The following is a 15,673-nucleotide window of genomic DNA, read 5'->3' on the forward strand; positions in this document are numbered from 1 at the left end:
TGAGTCGAAAATTCTAAATAATTCTAAATAATTTCGTAATGATCGGGACTCATTTAAACCTAGCCCCCATACAAAGTCCGTTTTACATTCTTGAATCTTTGAAATCAAATTATATCGCTATTAAGGAAATAATTTTGTAGCTGATGAAACATTTTCCATATTATTTTAAAAGTAGCTTTGTGTTTTATTTTAGTTGTTATTATTCTCTATTATAAATGAACTAAATAGCTGCTTAAATACTTATTAAAACATACACACATCAAATAAATAATGAATGACATGATGGTTAGTTACTCTTAATAACTTAATTAGCAACATATTTAAAAAAAAAGTTTTCTACAAAAATTAACCTAACAAGGTAATAAACTATTTACAAGCATTACGAATGTATTTTCCAAACAATAATTCACATAATTATGCAACATAAACACAATTGTTTTATTAAAAAAGCAGTATATAATTTGTTTGTATTTAATTAAAAAAAAAACAGAAACAACAACTTTTATTTTCATTAACATTTTGTTTATTTTTCGCACAAAAAAAAAAAACACAAACACAATATTGCTACGAGGTAAACAAGGTGATGTATACAGAAACATACATGGTTTACTTTTCAGAGGATGTAAAACAAAAAGTAAATCATACATTTATATACGAATATATAACATATTAAAAACATTGAGTTGTTGATGATAATGGTGCCACACCGCCATCACCAGCAACAAAAAAACACAAAGTGCCATCAATAATTTACATACATATGAGGTTTTTTCTTTGTTGCACATTAATAAAACATAAAGTTAGTTTTAAAATGATGGTCTCTTTTTTTTGCAAATTATTATTTTCAGTTTTGTCTGAATTAAAACTGTGATGTCAAGCTTCCGTTTTAAAACACTTATGAATTTGAAAAGTACACTCAACAAACATGTCATGAATTTTAAATTTGAAAATCTACGAAAAAGTGAAAAATAAAAACAAAGTGGAAAATAATAACAATAAACAAACTTTGCCTTTAAATAATGTGTATGAAACAAAATAAGATATCTGGGGTTTTCAGAAAATTGATTTCAACAGACACACAGACGGACAGACAGACGAACATGGCTTAATCGACTCCGCCATCTATAAGTATCCAGTACCCCTAGTCTGCATGGACTATAAACTGGTGATCTCATGTTACTCATCGGCTAGTCCTTGGAATGTTTTAACATGGGGTCGAACCAGAGAACCACATAATCTGGTACTACGGGTGGCCAGTTGCCCGCAGGACTTGTCCTGGTTGGTCAGTTGATTGAGGTTCCTTCGGGATCCACGTAGTGGCTGCGGTTTAAACCCTAATTCACGGAAATGGCACGTTGCGGTTAAAAGACTGAGGCACGGTGAAATCTATATATCGGGATAAGTCTGGTGCTGTTGCCGAATGACAACAGATACCCCACAGAGAAGTGGAACTAAGAAGGGATACGAATGGATTCGTACTTTGGTCTACCGGTGCTGTTCACGTAAAGCACTTCGACATTAATACCCTTTTCAAGAAGATGAAGGGTATAAATATACTAAAGTGAATATCAGAAGGCACTATATGCATATATTGGACTTAGGAATTTGTGAATTGCTCCTTTCGTTATTTATTACCACGATTGTATTATCATACCGAATATTGACCGAAATATACGGATTAAGAGGAGTTATTTCCGAAAGAGAGCCTATTATGGAGACTTAAAAAACTCTACACAATTTAAAAGAATGTTCAATTGCTTAGAACAAATCTTTTATGACAGACTTATGTATGTCGTAATACAATATTTTTGTTATATGGGTGGTCGGGTCAACTACCGATCTCCATTAAATTAAGTTGATAGATTTTGATTCTCATAAAAACTTATTCGTTAGTATATTTTCCTCACTGTAATAGTAGTCTAATAGTATTTTTAACCTTTAATCTTATTATATGGGCGCATTTAACCCAGTTCAGTTCCAGTTCCTAATATGGGCGGTATGGTTTATATATGGACATATTCTTGCACATTTGATAGACCGATATTGCATATTTTCAATACTAAACAAACTGATTTAAAGAGGGTTTAGTTAAAGTCAATTATGTATCAATAGTAGTGTAATAGAATATATTTTTAACCCAGTTCAGAAAGGGCCTTATATGGGGACATGGTTCAAATAAGGGCAAACCCTTACTAACTTTGAGTTAACGATATTGTACATTTTCAATATCAAACAAACCTTAGCAATAGAGCAATTTAAGCTATCTAGCTCCTTCCGCATGGACACTAACATGATTTCAACAGATAGACAGACTTTAGAATCTAGAAAGATATATTGTAAGTCTTTGACCAATATTTCCATTCGAACATGCTTACTACTTTTAAGAACAGTCGCGGCGGGTCTATGAAGCCCAAAAGTAAAAAGTACTTTCTAGTTATATGAAATTTAGGCGGAAGGACAGACATTGCTAGAACGACATAGATCATTATAAGTACCCAGAGTATCAATTGCGAAATTACTATTAATATGTCAATGAGTTACAAATGGTCAATGGTGGTGATTTTAACATACGATAAGAATTGAACTTCTACCTCACTAAACTCCCAGATATTAACAAGCTCTAAGGCATAACGACTAAACGGTATTTCTGGTAATGTTGACTAAGATATTCTCAATTATATCGAAACTTTTGTAATTTATAAATAGCTTAGAGTCAAGATACTCACATGATACTCAAAATACGCTAGAAATCTTTATTACAATCTAAATATAATTACATGAAACGTTGAAATCAAATTGTTTCCCAAAGTATTCAAGTGATTTTCTTATTAAGAAAATAATTTTGGAACTAATAAACAATTTTCAATATTATTTTCAAAATAAGCATAAACTAACTAATAAATCTATATTTGTTAAGTGATAACAGAACAGGGCCATAAAATAAATAAATACATTAATGACCAAACACTATAGAATATTTTTAATGTATTTCCAAATAAATTTTACAGATTAGTTGTAATCTATGTATATAATTATAAATACAAAAATTTAACCCACTTAATAAGTAATAAAAAAGTCATAAAGTGCAACAAAATACTAAAATTTTATAGATAACCAATTGATAATATTGAGAAAAGTTTCATTTATCTCTCACTCAATTTGTATAGTGGTTTCAAAGAAATGATAACGCTGGTGTATCAGCTGATTGGCCTGTTTTAAAATCTCTAGAGGTTCAACATTATCCGCTATTTCCAAGTGGGCTAAACAGGCTATTTTATTAAGATTTAAAGCCCATATTCTAAGATTATGTACATTTTGTACTCCTTTAATGGACAAAAATAATTGTTTTACTTCATTATAATCCAAATAGCTGGGTGTAGATTCCATTAACACCAGCAAAGCTTCTCGTAGAATACCAAGAGTGGCGATAAAAACAATAATGGCAAAAAGAAATGTTAATATAGGATCAACAATTAACCAAGAGGGTTGAAAGTATATAATAAGACCCGCTAAAAACACCCCGATACTTTGTATCATGTCACCCAAGGCATTAATGAAAGCAGCTTTAACTGTTAAATTTGTTTGCTTTAATTTAACTTCCACAAATGGTTGCTCCTCTAGAAAAGGAGAAGTTTGTGTGGCTTGATTTTTGTAGGCACATAAAAAATGTTCTGTTGATGAGCATATATTGGGCACAAAAGAATCACTTTCCTTTAAAACCCATAGTTTAGGACGATATTTTTGTTTAACAATTGTAGTTTTTGTGTTAAAATTACAACCTTTTATGTCTAAATGCAAAATAAGACTCATTATTAAATTAACAAAAATCGCTATGCCGGATGTAATCATCATTATTACTGCATCTATTTCAAATGTTCCCGACATAATTCTTTTAATGGCCAAATAACATAAACAACTTGTTAGCAACCATATTAATAGCACAGACAATAGGGCACCAATAACTTCTGCTCGATACCAACCGAAATTTAAACGTTGTGTCGATGGCCTACCCGCTATCCAAATAGCAAAGAGAGCTATCATAAAACTAGCAAAATCGGTACAAAGATGAGCCGCATCCATAGCAACTGCCAAACTATTCGAGAGTATACCACCAATAATTTCACACGACATCAGAACTAAACACATAGCACTGGCTAAATAAAGTTTATTACGAGCCCTTACATCCAAACCCTCGGAACGGGGATAGTGGCAATGTGTGCGTACTTCAGGGGATTTCTGGCCATATAATACCATAGGTGTGGTTAATGATTTGGAATTTATTTGGGAGATCTCGTTAGAATTTGTTTGAATTTCAATATTTTTATATTTAGATGATGACATAAATTTGTCAAATCGTTTATAAATTACTGCTAGAGATGTGTTAATGAAATTTATAGAGAAGTTAGAAATTGCAGTAGAATTTAAAAAAATATGTTATATATAACATATATTAATAATAAAACAACCAATAAAGTCTGTTCAGTTAGTCGGAATTGAAGAAAATTTAAAAAAAATTTCAGACCCTAAGTTTGGACTATATTTTTCTATTAGTAAAGGTATATGTATCCCTAAAGTTTACGCTTCAGCGATTTAGGTGTAATTGACTAAAATTTAAAACTCCACCGGCAACTATTGGACAAATATTAAACAAGAACACTTCTCACGATTCCTGAAAAATATGAGTTTATCGCATACGAACAAACATTACTCTTTTATTTATATAGATTGATAGATCAAGCAATACTAATTTTGAACAAAGTTGTTAATTAAACGAATTAAAAATTTAATTGGTGACAATTGACAGAAAATTATTTTAGTAATTTAGAAGATATCAACAAAGAGACCAGTTATTACTTTTTAAAAGATTAACGGCCCTGAAATATCGTCAGTTAAAGTTTTAACCGTAAATTAATAGTTGTTTCAAGAACGTAGAAGTTATAGGTTTTAGGTTCATATAAAACGCTTTTGATCTAATTATGAACCAAAATATCATTTTCTGAAGAGGACTTTTATGGAAACTATGGTCAAATCAAACCTACAGTATAGTGAGGAAATTTCAGACATGTAGCACCGTCCGCTTTGACCCTAACGTGCTTTCAACACACAGACGGACAGACATGGTTAGCTCGACATAGAATGCATTAAGGACAGGCATAGCTATTTAACCATCTTATATGGGGTCAAGGGATAAAAATTTGCCCGATTTTCGCAATATTTTACTATATATTTTCTATAACTTTTGCAAATTTTATATATTTGTGGAAAACTTCGGCCCTTCAACAGACAGACATCTAAATCATCTTATAATGACACTCGGAATAAGGACCGAGGAACAGCCTTTTAAGAATCTCATGTAGCAAAAATGTACTCAAAAATTTTTTGTATTTCGTACATCGTATCCCTGCAAAAAGTGGTCCACGGGACATCCTAATGTAAATCCCATCATTATACCCTACACCACTATAGTGGGTATTATGCGTTTGGGCTGATGTTTGTAACACCCACCATAAAGTATACCAATCGGCTCAGAATCTGAAGCGTTTTAGATATGTCCGTTTGTCCGCCTGTGTGTCCATGTAAACCTTGTGCGCACTCTACAGGTCGCAATTTTCAAGGTAATTTGATGAAATATGGCACATACTCTTCTTTTGACCCAAGGACGAAGCCTATTGAAAATGGTTAAAATCGTCCATTATTTCGTATAGCCCCCATACAACCGTACGCCCCGAATAGGGCTTCTGAGCTCATAAACATGTTAAATGTTAAAATCACAAAAAAATTTGACACTATTCCCCATACAAAGTCCCCTTCAGAAAATGACTTGGTGGTCAAAATGAACTTGTAAACACTAATGTCACGATGATATTCTGCATAAATAACTGATGTAGACGTCAATCCTTCTACCAAAATTTATAAGTATAGGGCCATATTAACCCCGTGCACCCATATAACTTTAAGAAAATCTCTTGTTTGTCAACAAATTGTTAAAATATTCCTGAATTAAGATAAAAATTAATTAAATACTTTATTATTAAAAAATAATAATCAAAATTTGTAACATAATCACTGGTGAAGGGTATCATATAATCGGTCATACCCGACTTACTTGTTTTTAAAATAAATTTAAAAAGTTCGATTCGGACACATAAAACAAACTTTTAATATAAACTATATTGAAAATAGCGTGTAACAAATGGTCAGCACCTGTTTTTAATTAAATATATACATTTAAAAGATTTCTAAATTATAAAAAAAAATAATTTAAATTATTCAGACATTAAAAAACTATCTTTAATTTGCTTTAATCCATTTTAAAGAGGTCATGTGCGTGTCAAATATTATAGAGAAAAAAAAAACATAAAACGAAACATATTCCATATTTCAACGTCAATAGTTTTGAATTTAATTAAAAAATGATTTTGTAAGTGAATCATCTAATAATAAATTAAATTTCCATAAAATTAAATAGAAAACACCAATAAAAACCAATAAATATGTAGTTAGATGAGTGTGATTTATGTGATTTGATTTAAACATTTTTTTCCAATTATCTATTATTGGTCATTGCAGTTCCAAGCATCTACATTAGAGGGAGATACATTTGTTAAAACATTGATTGTTGAATTGTTTAGTTGTTTTTGTGGTTGTATGTTTTCGGTATGCTATAATTCGGTTTGGTTTGATTTTTTTTTTATTTTAACCTTTAAACCCACCATACAATTAAGTCAATTGATTAATTTTCCTAAACGCCGGAAGCTGTTTTACTCGTTTCTCTGTTGGTTGTTCGATTTTTGTTTTCATAGCATTTTTACTATTTTGTAATTTTTTTCTTCTATTTTTTGTTTTTGTAGTGTTATTCTTTTTTTTAATTTTTTGGTTTTGCCGTCTAGACCAATAAAAGTTGGTTGGTTTTTAAACGTGCTTTTTTATTTTTCTCAAATAATGCTTTGTTTTATCAATACCACCACTTTGTTTGATTTAAACGTTTTTTTTTTTTTTCGTTTTTAATTTTTTTGTTTTATATTTTGTTATACCCTACACCACTTTAGTGGGGAGGGTATATTGGGTTTCTGCTGATGTTTGTAACGACCAATAATATTTGTCCTATACCCGTATACCAATCGGCTTAGAATCATTTTCTGAGTCGATTTAGCTTGTAATCAAACTACAGGTCGCAATTTTGAAGATAATTCAATGAAATTTGGTACATGATCTTCTATTGTCCCAGGGACGAAGCCTATTGAAAAATGGTTAAGATCGGTCCATTATTTCACCTAGCCCCCATACAACTGAACCCCTGAATAGGGCTTGAAAACGTTGTAATCAAACTACAGGTCGCAATTTTTATGATAATTCAATGAAATTTGGCACATGATCTTCTATGGCACCGGAGACAAAGCCTATTGAAAATGGTTAACATCGGTCCATTATTTCACCTAGCTCCCATACAACTGAACCCCTGAATAGGGCTTGTAAACCTTGTAATCAAACTACAGGTCGCAATTTTGAAGATAATGCAATGAAATTTGGCACATCATCTTCTATGACACCGGAGACAAAGCCTATTGAAAATGGTTAACATCGGTCCATTATTTCACCTAGCCCCAAAACAACTGAACCCCTGAATAGGTCTTGTAAACCTTGTAATCAAACTACAGGTCGCAATTTTGAAGATAATTCAATGAAATTTGGCACATGATCTTCTATGGTACCGCAGACAAAGCCTATTATTTCACCTAGCCCCCACCCGACGAATAGAGCTTTTCAATTCATAATTATGTTTAATATACTCGTATCTCAACAAAAAGCTGCAAAACCAAGTGCTATACTAGCCTTGATGACTCTCATGAATTTTATAATTATAGGGTCTCATTTGACCATAGCACCTATAGAAAGCCCCCTTCAAAATTTCACTTAAATGTCCACAATTTTATTCAACAATAAATGGCTTAAGTATATCTGAGGCATGGTACAATTCAACTACAATGCTTTATTATGAAAACAAAATCACATTTCATTTTTGTAACAGGTGTAGGGTATTATATGGTCGGCCTCGCCCGACTATAATTTCTTACTTGTTTTTAACTTTAACATTTGGTATCTTCTTCTTCGTTGGCTTTTATTTCGTTTCTGACATTATAAATCATGCTTCAATTATATTGAAAACTTTAACCTGTGGCTTTAAATTTTTATTTTATTTTTTTAATTTTTTTGTAAAAAGCTTTTAAGTGATTAAAAAACATTTTTAATTAAAGAAATATTTAAATATTGGTAGTTTTTTAGGTGAGTCTTCACCGCCAAATAGACTATATAACCTTCACTATACTTGTAATGAATAAAGTTATAGCCGGGTCTGAATTAGTTCTGAATCGGTTGAATGTGTCCTCTCTGTGAACAAATCTAGTTCAAGTCCAATACACAATCTTTTAACATAATTTTCACGGATTTTTCAAACCTGGAGCAGACCAACTTATCACTAAGCCTTATGGTGAATGTGTTTCATTAGTTTCAACTTACGAGATATAGTTTGTAAGGTTTAGAAGTAACGATTTTGACACGAAAGACAAAAATCACCCAGGTCAGCCAAAAAAAGTTTAAAGACCATGATATGGACTGATTCTTCCATGAAGATTGTTGCTAAACTCAACAAGAACTTTCAAAATCATGGGGGGCTACTCAAGCAGCAATTTCGAAACGTTTTCAAGAACTTATTGAAAACAAGGGACTATAAAAAACAATTTTACTTGTCCGACATGCAGCTTGAAAGCTATAAAAGAAAAATGATGAAAAATGGACTCATAACGATAACCTGAAGCCCGACCAACCAAAAGAATCGAAACTAAAGTCAAATATCCATGCTACTAATATAATGGTCTGCATTTGGTGGAGCCAAGAGGGTCTTATCCATTATCAACTTCCGAAATCAAACCATTACTATGGTGATGCATCACAGAGAACCTGTATCGATTCGTTTGGAACGAGCTAAAGCCCAGAATATGCGATAGTTTGTAGGACATGTCGCAAAATAATACCTGTTAAAACCTATTTTGAAAGACAAGGATGGGAAGTTTTGTCTCACCCGCCTTTTAGTCCAGACCGTGTTCCGTCCGACTACTGATTGTTTCGATCGACGCACAATGCTGCCTCTGGTTTGCATATCACTTTAGAACAGCGAATCTGAAGTTGCCTAGATTCGTTCTTGGTCTCAGGAGATTAGCAGTTGTTTTGGCGTGAAATCCATTCGTTGCGAAAAGGTTAGGAAAAGATCATAGTTAACAATGACCTATACTTTGAAGAGATTTATATTATATAAATGTTTAAAAATCAAAACTAAAAATTAAAAACTTTTAAAAATTATAAAAATTTACTTGTTACACGATCTCTGGTTTATGTCTTTGCTTATCCCGGACAATTTGATATATCAGCAAATTCGTTTAAAATAGTTAAGAATCTTTTCAAAGTGCAATTTTAAAACTACAGCTTGTTTTAAATCTGGTTCGTGCCTTCAGTAGTTTATGAGTTTATTAGTTTATTCAAAAATTCCTGTAAATGTAAATAATATCAAAAATTGCGTTGAAAAATCGCTTTAAGAAACGACAAGGATCTGTTAACTCATTATTTCATTGTAGGGACAATTTATACTTTTAGAACTTGTTAAAAATGTTGACGAAAATAAGTATACATGATCTAAGGTTTATGTCTTTACTAGTCTATACTACGTTTAGAAATCTCTTCAATATCAACTAGAAATATTTAAGAATACCAGTACCCAGTAAAAACTTTCATTACCATGTATGAGATTAAAATGCTAAAAATTTACTTACACAATAGCATTATAAGTCATTATTTTAACACGGTGATGTCATTGGAGGCATTAGAAAAGTAATTAGAAAATGTAGTCATTGTAAATAGCATGAAAACCCGTATATCTTCACTAACAAGACGACTAATGAATTAGAAAGTTTTTATATAAAACATTATTAGTAAGACCTTATTAGACTACTTCTATGTAATCAAGACGATATGTAGTAGTCATTGAAAAGTATGTTGTTACGTAAGTAATTACAATTAAAACCCATTACCTACCATTGCTGAGTAGTTAATCAACAAAAAATCAGTTATTTCAGGTTGTTTGCAATTTAATATAGTTGCTCTTTTGTCCATAGCTTGTTTTTTCATCTCACTGGCAGCATAATTCACTTTGAACTCAAAGCGAATACTTATTTTACTTTACTTTATTTTTTTTTTTTTTTTGCTAGAGAGTATTAAATTTCAAATAATGTCCGATATTGATTTCATATAAAGTATATTGTTGCTTTATTTATTATTAGTTTTTAATTTCAACACAAAACAATTGCATTTTTGTATAATGCGAATGAACGCAAAAATGATGTTGGTCATTTAGTTGTATATTACTAAAAGGGGTATTCACTTGAAGAGGAATAACGAGCGGTACCATGTTCTTTCTTGCAATATAGCAGATAACTTCAACCTGTTTTTTACATTTAAATGATATAAGTACTTGAAATTTAAGCTTTTTATTGTTTCTGCAACATTAATTGAATACCCCTAAAGAAACACTTGTTTTGCTATTGAAAGAATTGCTTCATTGACTCCATGACAACAAAAGCAAATAGCAGCAGCAACGACACCAAATCCGCAAGAGTAAAACAAAACATGGCAAAATAAATTTATTATTAGAAACCAAACAAAAATGAAGCAGTGGAATAAGCAAAAAGTTTCTAATTAAATACTATTGATAAAATGCCTTTGATACATTTTGTCATCATCGTTGTCTCCTACTAAATTGGCTTCATTTCATTAATTTTGTTTTCCATTCTATTGGCATTTCTCTCTGTTCAACTATTCAATTTTTCCATTCAATAGCAATAAATAAGTAGAGTTTGTGAAAAAAATTAAGTTTGAATTTGTACAAAAAAAACAGTAGTAGAAACAATAAAATACTTGTAGTTAGACGTCTGCTCGTCTAAAGTATAACAAACAATCAATATTGTTTTTCAATTGTATCTTTGTGTATCTATAAATTGAAAGTATTTACAAAAATGGAAATATAGTATATTAGAAAAGAAAAAAAAAAAAATAAAGAAACAACAAACAAAATCGATGGATTGAAATTGAAATTAAATACTTGATAGATTATCGTCAAGTTTGTGATTGTTTTAGAAAACATGATTCTCATGTTTCTGTTGCAGCCGGAACTGAGCTTTGTTGTGATTGAAAGTTTGATGCTACGATTGAGTGACTTTAAAGACTTTTTTAAAGACGAGGAGTGTACAAGAAGAGTAAATATTTTATTAAAACATCAAACTAGAGAAAGAAGTTTTGAATTGGGTAATTTTTTTTAAGTAAAGTTTTTCAGTTTATAGAGAAAAGATCTTCAAAATTGTTTTCTCGAATGATTTTTGGTTTTTGTCTTTACTTATCCGGGACAATTTGATAGTTTTATGAATTTATTTTAAAATAGTCAAACAACTTTTTAAAGTGTAAATGTTCTTTTCTAAATCTAAATTAAAGTAATTTTAATCAAACTCGTTTAAAAGTTGTTAGACCAAATCAAACCTACAGCTTGTATTATCTTTGGTTTATGTCTTAGCTATTTAAAATTCAAAATATCAGACTGAAAGTAAAGAAGTAGATCAATATAAAATTAAATCGTAATAAATAGAATTACATACAATTCTTTAAACTAAATTTTTATAATTGATTTTATCACAAAGGGATCAATGTAATGGACCCAAGTGTGTCCCCAGTGATGATATTGCGAGGACGTCCTGCCAACATAAGTCTTTTTTTTAAGTTATAATATATTTCTCGAGAGAAACTAGTCATCTTACCAACTCTTTAGCAAGGATATCTTAATGATTTTGATTTAAAAAAGGTTTAAATAAAATAACATAACTCCCATAATGTAGTTCAAGTTCTTCATTATATTTTTATCTGGACATTGAAAAACTTATTAATAACTCTCCTTTATCATTCATAACACAGACTTCACAACAATAAATTTCAATTAAACATATCACTTGTAACTTTCGAATCATTATAAAACACAAACATTTCAGGGTTAAGTTTAAATATTAATGAAGAAAAAATCCTCTAAATGGAACTCATGCTGTTGAATTAATTGAAAAGAGTAATGAAAACAAGTGAAAACTAATAACTTAGCATGGTCGACCTTATAATAGGCTACACATAATAATTTTGTGAAAAAAGCTTAATTCAACAATGTACTCCTGATACCGAATTATATTACAATACCAAAATCTAAAACTATATATTGAACAGATTTTTAAAACAGATCATTATATCATATTGTAATGATGAACCTGATTCTCTTAAAATTTGTTCCACTTAAAAAGTGTCATTCCCAAAAGAGAACCTCAAAAACAAAAAGTGAGAGCGAAAAAAACGACTCATCAATATTTAGTAGTTCTGCTAAGACAATTACACAGACCAACAAATGTTTAACTCAGAGACCAAAGTTGTTTCAAACTTAAAGTTCAGATAGCTTGAAGATGGAAAACTATATAAAAGAAGTTGAACCTTTATTTTAAAGCCTACAGATTGGACTTTCAGATGACATAATAAATTTTACAAATAAAGCTGTCTTCATGCTGTTATCACGTCTCAAATATGGTCAAAAACTGTGCTTTTCAATGTTTAGTATACGATATCTCAAAAACGTGACGTTATGGATTCTGAGGCCATTTCAAGATTCAGCTCAGTTATATCTGGGTTTCAACTTTTTTTTTAGTTTTCTTTGGCAATTGTTGCAAACGTTACAACAAGTGTCTCTAGTATGGAGTAGAGTATAATTAAACATAATAAATCTTAAGTACTTGGAGTGAAAATACGGAACTGTTGAGATCCACATGGCGTAAATGTTTTTTAAGATTTGATTGAATTATTCTGTTAAACAATTCATTACACAATTAATTGCCATTGAGAGAAAAGATAATGAGGCAATTGATTATGATTTCAAAGATATAACAAAAGGAGAAACAAAATGAAGATACTGAAGTAATGTTCATAATAAAATTTTTATCAAACAATTACTCAGAGGGAAAAACCGATACAAAAGTACCGAAATTGATACCACCCGTCGTCAGAAGTGAGCTTACCACGTTTGTTAACATTTAGACAACGGATATGTATAAAATTTAAGTAACACTTTAACAACCACCGTTGTAATTTTGACTACGCATCGTTATCATTGCAACAACACATTGTTGTCATTTCGATTACGCTTTGTGTCATTTCATCAATGCATCGTTGTGATTTTGACAACGAATCGTTGTCATATTGACAACGCAACGTTCAGTTTGACAACATATCATTGTCAATTTGGTAACACATTATAACTTTTTGTTTATTTTTTGTTGTTGATTTGACAACTACTCGTCCATACTTTGAGAACGGATGTTTAGAAAAATTACACTTTGGTGTCAATTTGGTACCAGGCGTTTATAATTTTTAAACGTCTTTTTTTCCCACTGTGTAATTATCTATTAAGCGTGATTGGGAAACACATGAAAATATGCTAGGTTAGGTGATATAAGAGGCTCGACGATGGCAAAAGCCTTAACAGATATACAAGACTGTTCGTTTTAAAAACTCGACTAATTACAAATTCAATTATTTACAATTACAATTATTTATTTTACTATAACATTTTTTATCTTCCATGTTGATTTTGAAGTACCACACTTAATCACTTTTAAATGACAAAAATTAGTGTAATAAAAATTGTATTTATTTGCAGCAGCAGAAAAACATGAAAATTGATTTACGCAATGCCATAGTTTGTGCTGTGAAAGCTTTTGAAAAAATTCACAATTTTCCACACTTTAGTGTGTATGTTTTGAAAAAATAAAAAAACGCATAAAAAATTATTTAAAATTTTACAGTTTTTAACATAAATCACTGAGAAAATGTGATAAACGTCAAATCAAACTAAATGTTTTTGCTTTATTTTTTTTTTTCTTCTTCTCTCCGTGGCACAAAAAAATGCGAAAAACAAGAGAAAAAAAGGAAAATGAAATGAACAGCAATGAACTGTCAGTCAAACATGATCAATATTGCAAAAATAAACAAGATATTTTATTTTCTGCATAACAAAAATAAAAACATACTCACAGATACAGAGTTACATATACAAAGACATGCACTGCACTTACACCCAGTCAACATAGGCCAACAAATCAAAAGATCTCAATGGTTTAACAAACCTTAGCAGAGGTTTGAATTTCATATTTACGTTTAAAACAAAAATTGATTTGAAAACAATTTCTTTTAGAAAAAATTCAATAACAGATATTTTTTTAATCTACGAAATATTATATTCCAATAAATACGTTATAAAATTTTGAATTGTAATTTGCAATCCAAATTTGAAATATGTAATTACATATGCAATTTTATCATTATCAATCATTTGACATTTGAGTAGAAATTTGATATGAAGACACTCAATCGATTTGAAATCAATCATCCATGTTTGCTGGGATAGCAAAAACACTCGGAGGCAAATGAAAACAAAAAAGTGCAAAATCTGCATACTCGTTTGTTTGTCAAGACACACAGACTGCACAGTGGTTACAGTATGTAAATATTGATAAATTTCATCAAATGAACAATTAATTTAAAAGACTTTCCAAACATTACAAAACTTTCCTGGTTAGGCAGGTTAAAGAGACTCTTAGTTATTTGTAACCCACTTAAGTTCGGAAATCAACTCAATGTCCAAAATAACTATATCACCATTAATTGAATCTATCTTACGAATATTCGCGATCGATATGGATGAACAGCGTCGTGTCGCAATTCGTATCGCAGACTAAGGAAAGAATATACAGAAAGATTGGTTTTTCTCGTCGTCCTTATAAAGCCGATCTTGTGAAAGGCATAGATCTGCAACAGTCACAATATCGCGATTTAATATATCTATCTTACGAATGTCTGCGATCGCTAGATTCTCCAGATCGTATATAAATGTAATGCTCAGTGTTATAGTTCGTCTTATTATAAAGCCCCAGTTAATCGGCAGATCTGTGACAGTCACAACATAATGATTTAATGAATCTCTCTTTGATCGATGTATCCTCTAGATCGTGTATAAATGACCTGCTCAGTGTTTGGTTTTTCTTTGCCTTCAGTATAAAAGCGATCTTGCGTAAACTCTATGATTTAATGTTACTACATATTTTATAAACATTTGCGATCGATACATCCTCCAGATCATGTATAAATGTACTGCTTAGTGTCGCAGTTCGTATTCCAGAAAGAGCAAAGTAAAGACAGAGAAACTATTACGAGTGTCTGCAATCAATCGAGATCCCCTAAATCTTGTATAAATGTACTGTTAAGTGTCACTATTCGTATCCTAGACAGAGCACAGTTAAGACAGAGGAACTGTGATACTACTTTTCCATCGTCTTCATTATAAAATCGATCTCGCAAAAGGCCTACTAAAGCCAACTGGCATCATTATGATGCCAATCTGACAATAGTCAAACTAAAGCTGTAGATCTGAGAAAGTCACGAAGGGCAAAGTAATATCGAGCATGAGATAAAAGATGCCCACCTTGTCTGAACAGACAAGATATGAACGACAAAAGCAAAACTTTATTTCGGTTTCTATATAAAGAAAGAA

At 30.9% G+C, this 15,673-nt stretch overlaps 2 protein-coding genes across 3 annotated transcripts in view; both read right to left on the minus strand.

The window, feature by feature from the left end:
* LOC119605460 (serine-rich adhesin for platelets) overlaps positions 1-15,673 on the minus strand; it is a 188,941-nt gene that overhangs the window by 123,831 nt on the left and 49,437 nt on the right. The window lies entirely within an intron of this gene.
* LOC119605503 (zinc transporter 2-like) lies at positions 3,064-4,360 on the minus strand. The gene has a single exon (XM_037958660.1). It carries the CDS (start codon positions 4,339-4,341, stop codon positions 3,151-3,153), a length of 1,191 nt encoding a protein of 396 aa, XP_037814588.1. The 5' UTR covers positions 4,342-4,360; the 3' UTR covers positions 3,064-3,150.

This window comes from Lucilia sericata, unplaced genomic scaffold (genome assembly GCF_015586225.1).
Source record: "Lucilia sericata isolate MDLA Ls3-8-SP2 unplaced genomic scaffold, ASM1558622v1 Contig000015F_arrow, whole genome shotgun sequence".
Lineage (NCBI taxonomy): Eukaryota > Metazoa > Arthropoda > Insecta > Diptera > Calliphoridae > Lucilia > Lucilia sericata.

Excerpts from the sequence above, each read along its gene's own strand:
- LOC119605503 (XM_037958660.1), bottom strand. The coding sequence starts at position 4,341 with ATGTCATCATCTAAATATAAAAATATTGAAATTCAAACAAATTCTAAC.